The sequence below is a fragment of the Amphiura filiformis genome, chromosome 11, assembly GCF_039555335.1.
Source record: "Amphiura filiformis chromosome 11, Afil_fr2py, whole genome shotgun sequence".
Lineage (NCBI taxonomy): Eukaryota > Metazoa > Echinodermata > Ophiuroidea > Amphilepidida > Amphiuridae > Amphiura > Amphiura filiformis.
The window spans coordinates 64,123,298-64,138,098 of record NC_092638.1 but is presented as its reverse complement, the minus strand read 5'-3'; the positions used below and the strand labels follow the sequence as shown (position 1 = coordinate 64,138,098).

The window sequence follows — 14,801 nt, the reverse complement described above, 5'->3', positions numbered from 1 at the left end:
TATTACATTAAACAGATTGAACTAGTACCATATCAGTATGACTTTGGGGTCATGGTAGGAGCGTCCGAACCAATAGTTCACGCGGCCCTGGATAACCAACCAATCCTGCCACCACCAAGCGCAACTTATCATCTAGAAGCTTTCCATCATGCCCAGAATCGCCAAAGGAAGTCCAAGCAGACCTTTTCTAAGGCCTGCTTTGACAGTTACATCACTGAATGTCGAAGGAATCTCTACCGCCAAGCAAAATATCATCAGCGGATTGTCCAACAATCTCCACTGTGATGTCCTGTGCCTACAGGAAACCCATAGAAGATCGACTAAACACCGCCCAACCATACCAGGTATGGTCCTTGCCATTGAGATACCACATCGTCAATACGGGAGTGCGATATTTGTGAATGAAGTTATTGTGATTGAAGCCACTATGATGTCTGATGACAACAACATTGAAGTCCTCACTGTTGAGCTCAGTAATGTAACAATAACATCAGTCTACAAGCCACCAGCAGAAGACTTCAAGCTCCCTCTCTTCACTTCTAACACTGACACCAAGCCATGTATCTTCATTGGCGATTTCAACAGCCACAGCACTCAATGGGGTTACAAAGAAACCAACAATGATGGAGCTGCAGTTGAGGAATGGATAGACAAACACCAGCTGGGCCTTCATGATTCCAAACGTCCTCCTTCGTTCTACCCGTTGGAGGAGAGAATACAACCCTGATCTAGCTATTGTCACTAACAACATCTCTGACATGTGTAAGAAGATTGTATTGGATCCAGTTCCCCAAACACAACACCGGCCAATAAATATTGGTATCCACGTTAACACCGTAATCTCACCAAACATTGTGCCTTTTCAGCGACGCTTCAATTACAAGAAAGTAGACTGGAACGGATTCACAAAAGAGCTAGACCAGAAGGTGTAGAGAATTACTCCAACTCCAGACAACTATGACACCTTTGCCCAACTAGTTTTCAAGACTGCTCGTAGACATATACCAAGAGGTTGCAGGGTGGAATACATACCAGGCCTTTCCAAGGAATGTGCAGAAGAAAACAAGAGTATGTAACCATGTTTGAAGCTGACCCTTTCGCCGAGGAAACAACAGCAAAGGGTGCGACAGTAATGGAATCCGTCTCCAAAGAGCGTAATAAGACCTGGCATACCCTCATAGAGTCAGCAGACATGACCCGCAACAGCAAGAAGGCATGGTCCACCATCCGCAAACTTCAAGGTGACCCTACAACAGCCCCACTGCAGCCCAAAGTCACACCCAACCAGGTTGCCCACCAACTGCTCCTGAATGGAAGAAGTGGCAAGAAACATAAGACCAAATTAGACCGCAAGTAATACAGCGGAGACCCCGGCTTCATCAAGCCCTTTACTATGCAGGAGCTGTAAGCAGGAATCGCCAAACTCCAACCAGGGAAAGAAATTGGCCTTGACAACATCGCAACTGAGCAGCTGAAGAACTTTGGTCCAGAGGCAAAGAAATGGCTCTTACGGCTCTTCAACACCTGTCGTCGCAGCCACAGACTCCGTAAGATCTGGAAGAAATCTCACATCATCGGTCTGCTAAAGCCAGGGAAAGATCCATCCATCCCAAAGAGTTATCGACCAATATCTCTTCTCAGCCATACCTACAAGCTATTCGAACGCCTCCTGCTCAACAGACTGGCACCTGTGGTAGACGAGCAACTCATCCCAGAACAAGCAGGTTTCCGTCCTGGCAAATCAACAACAAGCCAAGTTCTCAACCTTACCCAGCACATTGAGGATGGATTTGAGGATGGATTGGTAACCGGAGTTGTTTTCATCGACCTCTCAGCAGCTTACGATACCGTCAATCATAGATGTCTCCTCAGCAAAATCCTGGAGCTAACCAAAGATATCCACCTGACGGAGCTCATCGAATGCATGCTTGACAACAGGATGTTCTTTGTTCAGCTTGGAGACAAGAAGAGCCGGTGGCGAAGACCCAGGAACGGACTACCCCAAGGCAGTGTTCTCGCACCTCTCCTTTTATATATATACACCAATGATCAACCGAGAAGTGACGACACCCAACTCTTCATATATGCAGACGATTTTGGCATCAGTGCACAACACACCGACTTCACTGTTGTGGAACAGAGACTCTCCAAAGCCCTGGATGAGCTCACGCCATACTATGAGGAAAACTACCTCCGTGCCAACCCATCCAAGACACAGGTGTGTGCTTTCCACCTCCGCAACCGTGAAGCTAAACGTCAACTGAAGGTGACCTGGTATGGAACCACACTAGAGCACTGTGAAACACCCGTATATCTGGGAGTCACTCTCGACCGTACACTCTCATACAAGAGCCACATTGAGAAGACAAGGAGCAAAGTTTGTTCACGAAACAACATTTTGAACAAGCTCACTGAGCCCGACCAGACACTCTCAGATCAGCAGCCTTGGCTTTATGCTACTCTAGTGCTGAATATACCTGCCCAGTGTGGGGAAGATCAACTCATGCCAAGAAGGTGGACCCAGCACTCAACTCATGCTGTCGACTTATCACTGGATCAACCGATCAACACCAACGGAGAGTCTCTACACTTTAGCTGCTATAGCCCCTCCAGATGTACGCCGACAAGTGACCAGCATGCAAGAGCGTGTGCGTCAGACCACTGATATGAACACCCCATGTTCAACCAGACTGCTGCACCCAAACGCCTTAGATCCAGAGAAAGCTTCCTAAGCAAAGTTCATCCTCTTGGGACAGTCTCCAAGGAAACGGAAAGACTCACCCTGTAGAAAGAGACATCTCACAATTCACCAGCTATGGGACTACAACCCAGTGAGCAGCTACCACCTGGAGCTGATTCCACATGGCCTGAGTGGCGGTGTCTCAACAGACTAAGATCAGGGGTCGGAAGGTGTAAGGTCGCTTTGCAGAAATGGGGATACCTACCAGAAGGACAAAACACTACCTGTGTGTGTGGAACGGTTCCACAGACTATGGAACACCTGTTGGTCTGTCCACAGATGGGGCAACATTGCACACATGAGGACCTAGCTGAATTCAACGATTCTGCTCGTCACTGCGTCAGCTATTGGCTCGGGCGCATTTGATCCTGCGCTTGGACACGCTAAGAAGAAGTATGACTGCATAGTCCAATAAAAAGTAACTATTTCAGGTTCAAATGTCCACTTTTAGGAAATGAACATGACTGTGTGTGTGCAGATTAACCGGCCATTTTGGATTGTCAAAATGGCCGCCATATTGGTATTTAAAAAATGGTAAACATTGGTTTTCATTACAAGTGAATCCTAGACTTCAAAAAAAGCAAAATATAGAAAATCCCCACAATTGCCAATGACCAAAACTTTGGTGACGCACTGAACCAAACTATATATTCAAAGATAAGTTTGATGTTCATCCATCTACAATATTGTCAAAGACTGGTACATTGGAATTTACATTTAAAAAACCACTGTGCCCTTTTCAAATGACTTCCTATCTTATAAACAGTGCCAGAAATGAGTTTCCCACCACCATGTTAGTATTAATTGATATGCCACACAAGTCTGTAGCTCGATTGGTTCAAAAGTTGTAAAAACGCATATTTTAAAGATGGCGGCCAGCGGCCATCTTGGATTTGGGGGTCAGAATGGCCACATATTCCCAAAATTATCCCTAAAAGTAATTCCTTATCCTGAATTAATCCAAATCCAACTGTTTACACATGTTTTTAAGTGAAATGGGCTAAAAGTTAGAAAATACCATATTTTGGGTGCTAATTAGCATAATTTATGCAAATTAGGGGGTTTTATGCATAGATACAGAGTGTCTCTTTGGATGAATCTTTTCCTTTTGCCCCAAGGAACATTCATGCCAAGTGGGACCTTTGTACTAAAAAATGCAGCGTTCGCCCCATTTTCACCCCTTAACAAGTCTACTATTAATATTGATCGAAGTTATATATTGTTTGATATTTAGTGTGCGTTAAAAATAAATACTCTTTGAATCATTACGATTTGAATGCTTTAGCATTCAAAATGGTATTCAATGTATCAAATAGACAAAAGGCTATCTATAAATTATTGTATGAAGTTATTTCATAATAAATACATTACAGCCAAATAGAGAAACTTAGTACACAATGCAATTTTGACTGCCGAGAATAGACCAGAAGGGAGAGAGCAGATGACAGAAAAATAAATTGAAATCGGGAGCTATTTGAAAAATACATTATGGACCACAATAGCCTCATCCCAATGCCATAGTTCAATAACCTCAATTAAACAATCATAGAGCAAAATTTAAACTCAAGTTGTGGAGTATGAGTTTGTGTACCCAAATGTTCAAAGGTCATTAAATGAATTTACAAATGTATTGGGGTTTAAGAACTGTGCCCTGATAGATGAGTATGTTGTGGATACCTTGTGATAGACATCCATCAATATCTGCTATTGATGTTATCTACGAACATACGCTATTCATTGTAGGCAAAATTGATGTCAAATATTTCATTCTCTAAACGAAATAAACCTCTTTGTTTTCAATAGATTTAAACATTGACATCGAATTAATCAACTTCAGAACCCCAAGCAAAAAAATCTTGACTTTGGTAATTACATTATTTGTATAATCAATGCCATTACAACTTATTTACCTTTTTAATTCTTTTAGTTCAACACGTTACAAAAACATTTTTGTTCCCATATTATGTTGTGCCTCCTCCTAATTCACTATGATCCACAACATGCTCATCTATCAGGGCACATTTCTTTAACCCCAATATAGTTGCACGAGTGACCTTTGAAAATTTGGGTACACAAACTCATACTCCGCAACTTGAGGTCAAATTTTGCTCTATGATTGTTTAATTGAGGTTATTAAACTATGGCATTGGGATGAGGCCATTGTAGCCCATAGTGTAAGCTCTCGTATACATAGTCCCTTATAGATTGTTAACAGATCTGTCTTTAAGGGACACATGTTTATAATATAAATTTCTGAGAAGATATAAGGTTGTTGTTCATTAAACCCTTAACATTCAATCGCAAACGATGTCTAAAAATCCCCCAACGTCGATTTTTCTGCCATTATGATTATATCATCAAATTTACATAAAATGCAAATGAGCTCGACTAATTATGGCAAGTATTGTTTCAGTGTTTTTTGAGACTTAATCGAAATTTTTAATTTAAAGATGTTGCACACAAGATGTTGGTATATATTTCAATAAGGGATTTAGGCCAGCTCGTTCGTAATGTTTTAATCAATTAATCTAGCTTATGTCCTTAGGTGACATGTGTTCATAATATTTTTGAATAGAGTAAAAAGAGGCTCTGTGTATATATCAGTAGTCAATTAGTGCCATCTGCTAATTTGCAGACATCAATATAACATAATTAGCTCCTCCCGAACGTTTCTTGTCACGCAAGCACCCAGGATTTGCACTTTTCAAATGTAACAAAGGTGTTTTCTAGGGGTTATTAAGCTGTATATCCTGGAGTTAAACTAAAAACTGGTATAATCCATGTCTTTGCGTTTTATATACATGTAATATCATTGGGAAGAATAAGAATATCATTAGGAAGATAGAGTTTTTTTCTATAAGAATGCGGAGGAGGCTACGAGTAGTGGAAAGTAGGGTAATACATTAATGTATGGTTTATGTTACTGCTGCTGATGATTATGAATGCCAATTTGTATAGACATCAATACAACATAATTAGCCCCTGTCTCTCATCACGCAAGCACCCATCAGGATTTGTACTTTGAAATCTTTGGCTTGTAATTAAAGCTGGTAATTACGTTTTCATCAGATGTACAACCTGTATTAAAAATAAAAGATGGTACATGTCTTTGGTGGTTTTAGATGAATCTTATTTGAGAGAAATAGATTTGTTTTATTTTCATAAGAATGTGGAGGATGAGATGGGGAAGTATTAAGTGTAGAATAGTGAAAATATGTACTGCTGTTTTTTCCACTTCTGTATAATAGGTGACGATGATCAGATGATGATGATTGACGATGAAGATGATGATGGTGGTGATGATGATGAATGCATATTTTGTGAGACTATACAGTATACAGGTGTAAGAAAATAGGAAAATCAACATTGCCAATGCTGTTGTTGTTGGTATCTTTTAGACCTATAATAGTGTGGTAGTGGTCGTAGTGATATCATTATAGTGTTGAAAAAATGCGGGTGGTGATGATGATGACGACAATATTGGTTTGGTGATCAAATTTAATCAAGTTATTTTTGTGTGGATTTCCAGGTTCAGGAAAGTCAACTTTAGTGGTTGCGTACAGCATTTAAGGATCATTTTTTTTAATATTATACACAAATGTTTTAGTCCAATTGCAGTTTATTTGTGTTGAGTAGACATCAAAATGCAGGATGTCAGTATATTACCAGGGATGAGAATGGTCGTGGTGTTGGTACTAGTGGTTTTGTAGGTAGGTGTTGCTATATAGGCCTAACTCGTGGTGGATGTGGTAATGATATAGCGGTGGCGGAAGCGACAACGACAACAATGTTATGCGAGGATATCCAAATTCAGGAAAGTCGACCTTGCTATCCGCTTGCTTGCCATGCTTGCAGCTATGCACAATCAAAGTAATTCACACAGCCAATGCAAAACTGGGGTTTGAAGGTCACGGGAAATGCTCAGGAAAGTATGTTTTGTTGGTTGTGGTGGTTGAGGTTTGTCAGTGATCGAGTGTTTTGGCGGTTGAAGCGGTATTGTCGGCGGCGACGACAACGATATTTTTGCGAGGAAATCCAGATTCCGGAAAGTCAACCTTGGTATTTGCTTACTTGCTTCTCTACCGGATCTGTATACCAATGTATTCATGGTCGTGTGCTATCCGATGTTATTAAAAGAGCATAGTGCATTCAATGCTTGAAGCAATTTTCAAGAATGATGGATGGGGAAGAGAATAACTAAATCACGAACTATAGTTAACTATAGATATATTAGTCTCTTGCCAAGTCTGGCTGGTAATCCGGAAAATGTTTTTGCTTTAGGTGTAGACAGGCATTGCACAAACAAGTAAATGTATAGAGATTAATCGGTGTACGAATAAAATAATTGTAGTCGACGCCTAAATAATGAAAATGACAATATCCATCTCGGGAGCATTCTGTTATTACAATTTAAATATCATGGAGGACATTTTTCTCGGAAACAAAATGACTTGGTTTCTCAATGACGTATTTCAATGTTAACCATAAACTGCGTAACCTATTATGGTTTCATCCACAATAGGATAGGGGCATAATGGTTTCTTACATACATCGACATCTATAGGCATAAATGACTGATCGCAAAATGATTCAGTTCATCATTCTGCTTTTCTCATTAGTCTAGGGTGATAGTGATGGATAGTATAGTTCATTACAAACTTACCACTCTTTTTGTGGATCAGTGGGTTAAAATTCATTATGTTTAAGGGGGTACTACACCCCTAGATAAATTTGTGTCTATTTTTGCATTTTTCTCAAAAACTAATTACACAGTGGTAACAAAAGTTATGTATATTATAGGGGCAAAGAATCAAATTGCTACACTGGAATTTCAGTGACACAAGACATGCGGTTTGTTATTTATGATCAGAAATAAGGTACCGCTAGGATGTACCTCGTTTCCTATCATATAAACTGAACGGCCTGTCTTGAGTCACTGAAATTTCAGTGTAGTAATTGGATTCCTTGCCCCAATAATATACATAACTTTTGTTACCAATGTGTAATTATTTTTTGAGAAAAATGCAAAAATAGTCACATATTTACCACATGGGTGTAGTACCCCCTTAAGGAATATAACATCAATATCATTACTTTCTAATATATCTTTATAATAACAAGAATGGTCATGGATCAAGTAGACTCGTACCCATCACTCACGTATGTTAGATTAGATTCAAAGTTATTAATGTTTAAATGAGTAAGCAGCAGTGATGAGGTTGGTAAATTACTTTCCCATATGTTATATCACGGGTACGAGATTAGATGGAAGGCCACTGTGTTAATAATAGGAAGATGAGATTTGGGGCCTATACACTGTCAAATGGTTTCGTAATTTTACACGACATTTACTTTTCTTAGTCAAGTTCATATTACTAGCAAAGCAAAACACTGTACGAAGTAACGAACAACGGCTGGACAACGATTTTATATTTCACATTTGCATAGAACCAAAGTTCTATTTTATAATTTGTTATCATATTTTGCAATCGGGTTTTTCAAATGATTCATAATTATAAATAGTAGCAATTGTGACATTTGGCTTATCTGTGTGATAAGAAGATTATATCGTGCACATATCACAAAATTGAATGTGCGAGCACAGAATGATACCGAAATTGATTTACGAGAGAGGTCGCGCTTCATAATTTAAAGATAGTAACTGTTGACAGCATTAAAATTAAACATAAATTTCGTACATGTAATAGGCCCATTAACGAAATATGCGATGTCATTGTACATTAATCACACCTTTCGCCACTGATAATTAGACGATAAATGATGTTATAGACATGTAGATTTAGAAGAGCACAGTTCAAATGCTATATAGAAGTCAAACTGCAAATTCTGCGTAACAGCTCCTTCCTCGATCATATTTTCCAAATCTCCACTTCGCGTCAATCAGAAATTGTGATAATTTATACGGATTCTTGAAAATTTCTCCAGGGCCCATATGTCATGTTTGTCTGATGTGATGCCTTCAATATACATTCTGTAGAGCACGGTTTATGGTTTAAGCGTAAAGGGGACAGCTTTGAATCATTACATTGGATTTAAGGCACGGTCAATGACTAGGTAGAAGTCTCGAGTAACTTCCGGCTGGATGAAGTCACCTACTACACTGGGACGTCCTCTGTTATTTTTATCCTGAATATGAACTATACAGTAGCCAGGATTTTAGTGTGAGGGGGAAAAGTTCAATTTTCGTCCTAATTGTCAATTTTTCCCCATTTTTAGGACACTTTAGGCCCTACTCTTTGCCGTCCCCATTTTATCCTGAAAAATTATGGGGAGGGGGACTCCGCTCTGGCTACGCCCCTGGAACTATAAACAAATGCTTGACCTTTTCAGTATACAGGTCAAAAATAAAATTAATAGACCATAGATAGTACACAGCATACCGAGCTTTCATTATTTTTAAAAAGTTATTTTGTTGTTTCTTTCCCCTTTTTATCTACATTTATACAACTTGTATATCTATTTATATCAGTATCGACCTGTTTTGATAGATATTTGCCATGAGACTGAATTAGTGTAGGGGCGAATTGGTGTGGAGCCAAATTAACTTCAGGCCGTGGCATGGGACTGGAAGCCGATGGTGTCGGAGTCAAGATAGTTTCAGGAATATTATGGTCTGGATTGCATGCTTCGAGGTAGAATTGGCGTGGATCGGGATCAGGACACAGGTCTTTAACCCCAATATGTGTTAATGGAATGCCATTTGATGTGTTGGATACAAAAACTCATACTCGACAGTCGACAACTTCAGGTCAAATTGCTTGCCAGTAGGCATCCCGGGTAGGCATGGCCTTTTAATCCAAGAATTGAATTGATGCCGTTTTGGCTCATGGTGCATCATGTCTATCGGAATCCTTCCATGGAAGAACGCAATATATACAAGTGTAATAGCATAGCAGATAGTCCCCACTGCAGTTTTCCTGGGGAGGGCGGTAATTTATAGGGGCTTACCGTGCAAATACAGTGGCGACACCAGACATTTTCCCCCGGAGGCATGGGGAATGGAGCAAAATTAATTTCAGGGGGTCAAAAACCCATGACATTTTCACAAAATGGTGAATTTTTTCTTTCTTTGGTTTTAATTGGGGGCAATGATAATTATGCAAACGTTTGTGCTATCTAAAGGGATGCAGAAGAGAACGGAATAACTATCGGTCAAAGCGAAATGTATCGTGGACAAATAATGATGATGACCTGGTCACTTATATCAGGTGTTTGAGTGATGGGACAAAAATGAAAACAATTATGCCGTTTTGTCTTTAGGTTACATGCATGCTTGAAATCTGAGCCTGTCATTATACATGTTATACACGAATAAAGATATTTGACATATTTGTAAGAACAACAATCGTACTAATGATATCCCTGGTGAACAAAATCACGATGGAATTCCACTTGAAACAGAGAGAGATTATTTTTCTGTCCTAATCAGCGTGTGAATCCGATTTCAGTTTATTTGACTCTATAGAGCTTTCATTTTCTAGTCGTATTATGTACGCAATTACAATGCTATCAAACAACAATGCACTTTTATTTGTGCAAGGAGATCTCGCCCACTGTAAAACATCAACGGTCAGGCAATATTGAAGATATTTGAGTCAGTTTAGATTTCAATATGGAAATCTTTATCAATGTTTTAACCTTTACACTCACCTCACATTGGATGAACAGTTATAGATTTGTGCATTAGATTGCTGCTCCTTGTCTACAAAGATTCATAGAGGGATGCCCTTAACCCATTGTTGTATTAGTAGAGTTAAGAGATGATGACTCTGACTCTGAACATAGGTTTCCCTTTTCTATATAGTAAAGATTCGATGGCTCTGAAAAGAGCCGTTCAGTTCCTTGTCCGATGAGAGATTGATGGCTCTGAAAAGAGCCGTTTATACCTACTTAAGGCACGCATATGGCCTACTATAATTTAACTTATAATGGTTATATGTATATAATATGTAGGCTATGTATTGTATACATCATATTGTCCCCTCCTCAATTAAGGACTCCACTGCACTTAAATCACTCGCAACTATTTAAAATTTACATCATGTATGTTTTATTTTTTTGTCTTTATGCAGGTTGTCTGGAGGTGCAGGTTCACGGCACTCATGGGGCAATAGGAGCTGGGATTCTAGTTCTAGTTTCTTCAACGAATCAGTATGGGAACGTCCAGCCTCTGCCGAACCCGACTCGCCATCGTCGACAAAATCGGCATCAACAACAGTCTGGCGACGGACGGAGAGTATAGAAACGGCAAGCATGGACTCTCAACTCAGCGCTGATCTAACGAAGACTGCAGAGCTTAAGTCTCCTTTGGAGGAGGATGAGGATCTTACGAGCCCTGCGAGTGATTTAAGTGCAGTGGAACGCCTAATTGAGGAGGGGAATCGACAGACATCGAAAGCTAGCGAAGAGTCCCCGATGGATGATGAGCCTCGGTCTGTTTCATCTAGGTCTTCCGCTCCCATTCCCCATGCCCCTAAGAGACCTACTCGTCTAACAAAAACAGATAAAACGGCCACCGAACATTTACTACGCCGAAGACGATCAAGCGAAGCCAATGCAGCTGGAAAAACAGTGGTCGACGGGGCCGATCATCAAACAAAGAGCGCCCCAACAAGTCCAAAACGTAATGGTGCTGTATTTAACAATACTGTTAATATATTAAGTGGCAGAGAATCACCAGTAGAGTCTGGAGACGTATGGCGACGGTTTGCCATCGCAGGAGCTGGAGGAGCGAGAGACACGGCTTCGGTATCGCCCGCAATCAACAGGAAAACCCGCAGTTCGTCATTGCAAGCATCAAGCCGGACCAATCGTGAGCGTAGCGAAAGTCCTCTGCTATCACGAAATCGTAGTCTGACACCATCTACCAAACGTAAAACACGACCACAATCCGCGCGCTCGAGTCACGAACGTGAAAGTAAAAAGGAAAACGTGATCATGATATCACGTGATTCAGAGGGGCGTCATCGATTGGACAGTAACAGTAGCTGTGACTCAAACGATAGTCAATCTGTCGAGGGTGCGTCGTCTGGTCGACGCACGCCGGATAGGAGTAAATCGAAACGTTTCGGACAAAAAGCAACTGACACCGCCACAGGTGGCGTACATAAGCGAAGTCTTTCAGGTGGTAAAGAGAATACAAGGTCAGATAAGAGTCGTTGTCGTAGTACGGAGCCATATCCTCTAACGGAACGTCAGGGCCAGAGACCGTCTAGTACTGGGCCATATCACACGAACGGATCTTCAGGTAGACGGAGGCGTACTTTTCACGGTGATGATCCCGAGCACGCCGATGCCATATCAAAGTCGCTACACAAGAGTGCTTTTAGCCCCCCTAATGGTCAGAGACCGTCAAGTACTGGGCCATATCACACGAACGGATCTTCCGCTGGTGGCAGACGGCGACGTACCTTACACGATGATGATCCGGAGCACACCGATGCCGTATCAAAGTCGCTACACAAGAGTGCTTTTAGCCCCCCTCATGGTCAGCGACCGTCTAGTACTGGGCCATATCACACTATCGGGTCTTCAGCTAGACGGCGACGTACTTTAAACGGGGATGATCCTGAGCACACCGATGCCATATCAAAGTCGCTACACAACAGTGCTTTTAGATCAACTCAGCGACCTTCGAGTACAGAACCTCGCGAATCTTACAGGTCTCCGGGTGTGACCAGACGGCCACGTCGGACAACAGTACATGGGGATAATGCGGAACATAAAGATGCAATTTCGCGGTCGCTACAGGATCATACTTCGAAAGAACGTAAACATCGTCCTACCAGTTCGGGATCGCGACAATCTGACGGATCTCCGGCAGCTACAAGACGGCCGCGTCGTAAAACGGTACACGGGGATAATCCTGAGCACGCCAATGCTATATCACAGTCGGCATCTGAAAACGGTACTTTCAGGCGAAAGTTACCAACACCACCCGATCAATTTGCAAGGAGGACGACGGGTAATAATGTTTGGCGAAGGACTCCTGATATCTTTGATGAGCAGTTGAGATCATCATTAGAAGCCAGGCTAGGTAGTTCCTTGTACCCACGATCAAGAAGTGGCAATAGTTCTCCCGTAAACAGAACACGCCCTCCCTCGCGGTTACGCCCAGTAACACCGGTCCCGCGTCATATGAAAGTTGACTCTCACGTCGTGACGCCGATGCGGAGAGACGATCGTGCAACTCCAACTAAGATCCCGATGCCGGTGCAGCATAAACGTATACTTGACGGTAGTAGTGATGTCAGGACTCGCTCGCTGCCGGATCTCATAGACCTTCCAAGATGGCTTGTACGCAGGATTGAGATGCAATCAAATGATGAATACACTTTTGATAACTTTGATTGCGCTCAGAGTTACTGTAGCAGTATGGACTCGGTATCACCGACGCCATCCGTGAAGGCAGAGAATCCGAACGATTCAGGCTATGAAGATAACGCAGCGAAAAGTTCGCCTTTGAGTACCTTATCATTTGCAGATGAGGCTAGTCCTCCAGATGCATCGGTTGAATTACCTGGACAAGAAGTAGCTGAGTCGGTGGGGAGTGAGGATACTACATGATTGAAGCGGGTATGAAAGTTATTGTGTATGAAATACAAATGTTGTAATGTGCTGATACCTCGTTGTAAAATGTGCTGATACCTAATCTTATTAGGTTAAGTGTAACGTATATGATCTATTTGTAAACAGTTTAATGTGCAATGGAAGCTTTAAGCTTTGCCTGTGGAAATCTTTTAAATTGTATCTCTTAATGTAGACTATAAAACGTTCCGCCGATGTTGTGAAACGATTAGGTAATTCGACGTCCAAGAGTAAACGGGATGAAAGCTTCCTCTCTCTGTCAGCAATCAAAATGAGAGAAATAAGAACCGTAAAACACAGATTCGGTGATTCATTTAGCACTGGTAAAATGCTGATAACAGATTTAACAGACTTCAGGAAGCGAATGCGAGCCGATATATGTGACGTGTCATGTCAAAAGGAGACACTTTTGGGCAAGATCATGAATGGAGAAATAGCCAAAAAATCTGCCCGGGGATGATTTTTTTTTCACAATTTGGGTTTGTTGCGAATTTGTGATGTTATTAATGTTAGAAATATTGTCTGATAGTTTCAGACCGGAATATAACTGGCATCTTGTATTTTTGGAGACATTTATCAAGGTAATTCCTATTCTCATCATTGTCAATAATATTTTTAAAGGCCGATATCTCAATTTCCAATTTTATAATACCATAAGTTACGAACTCAATATCTTCACTTAGGAATGTCCGATTTCATTGAAAAAAAGGGCGTTGTGGAGCAAAATATCTCTATATTTAAGATATGTAAAAACCTCGAAATTGATAACCTGCCCAAATGTGTCTCCTTTTGACATGACACGTCACATATTGTCACTTGGTTTATGCATGGAGGTATAATTGAAGACCGAATTATAAAGACTAGTTTGCGTATGACGTCCTGTCAACCAGACCAAAAATGCCGTACTGCGCAGGTCAGCAACCAATCACGGCGCGCCTTTGACCTGACATCAGACGCAAACTAGTCTTTTTAATTCGGTCTTCAATTATAGTAGAGATGGTTTATGTAACTCAATAGGCAATTTGGCCATTCCAGTTGAAATCCATACAACCCCTATGGAAGACAAGACCTTAATCTTTCATACAGGGAGTGTGAATTTCAAATGGGGTTACCTGAATGGTTGACTCCATTTGAAATCTACGCCCCTATGTGGAAGATTAAGGTCATGTCTTCCATATGGGGTGTATGGATTTCACCTGGAATAGCCCATTCAGAAATTGAATACCGTCGACAAAGGTTCATGCGTGAATCTGACCGGAGATCAACATACTGAATTTCATACACCTGCAGTTTACCATCGGTGGTACTGCGCGGGGGTGGAAATATTGTAAACAATATGCAAAATAATATGACAAACGTTAGCCTTAACAGTAAAGTAGAAAGTGAAACTTCACTGAAATTTACCATTTTTAACAATTCATGAGATGGAGTATGCTTGTCTTGTAGCAAAAAT

General features: G+C 41.0%; 1 protein-coding gene across 2 annotated transcripts in view; it reads left to right on the top strand.

Annotated features, from left to right (window-relative positions):
• LOC140165140 (uncharacterized) overlaps window positions 1-13,722 on the top strand; it is a 61,877-nt gene extending 48,155 nt beyond the window's left edge. For both annotated transcript variants that reach the window (XM_072188577.1, XM_072188578.1), the window contains one exon: window positions 10,834-13,722. In XM_072188577.1, coding sequence (XP_072044678.1) covers window positions 10,834-13,327 — 2,494 coding nt within the window. In that variant the 3' untranslated portion in view covers window positions 13,328-13,722. The remainder of the gene's footprint in view (window positions 1-10,833) is intronic.
• Window positions 13,723-14,801: the final 1,079 nt, after the last annotated feature.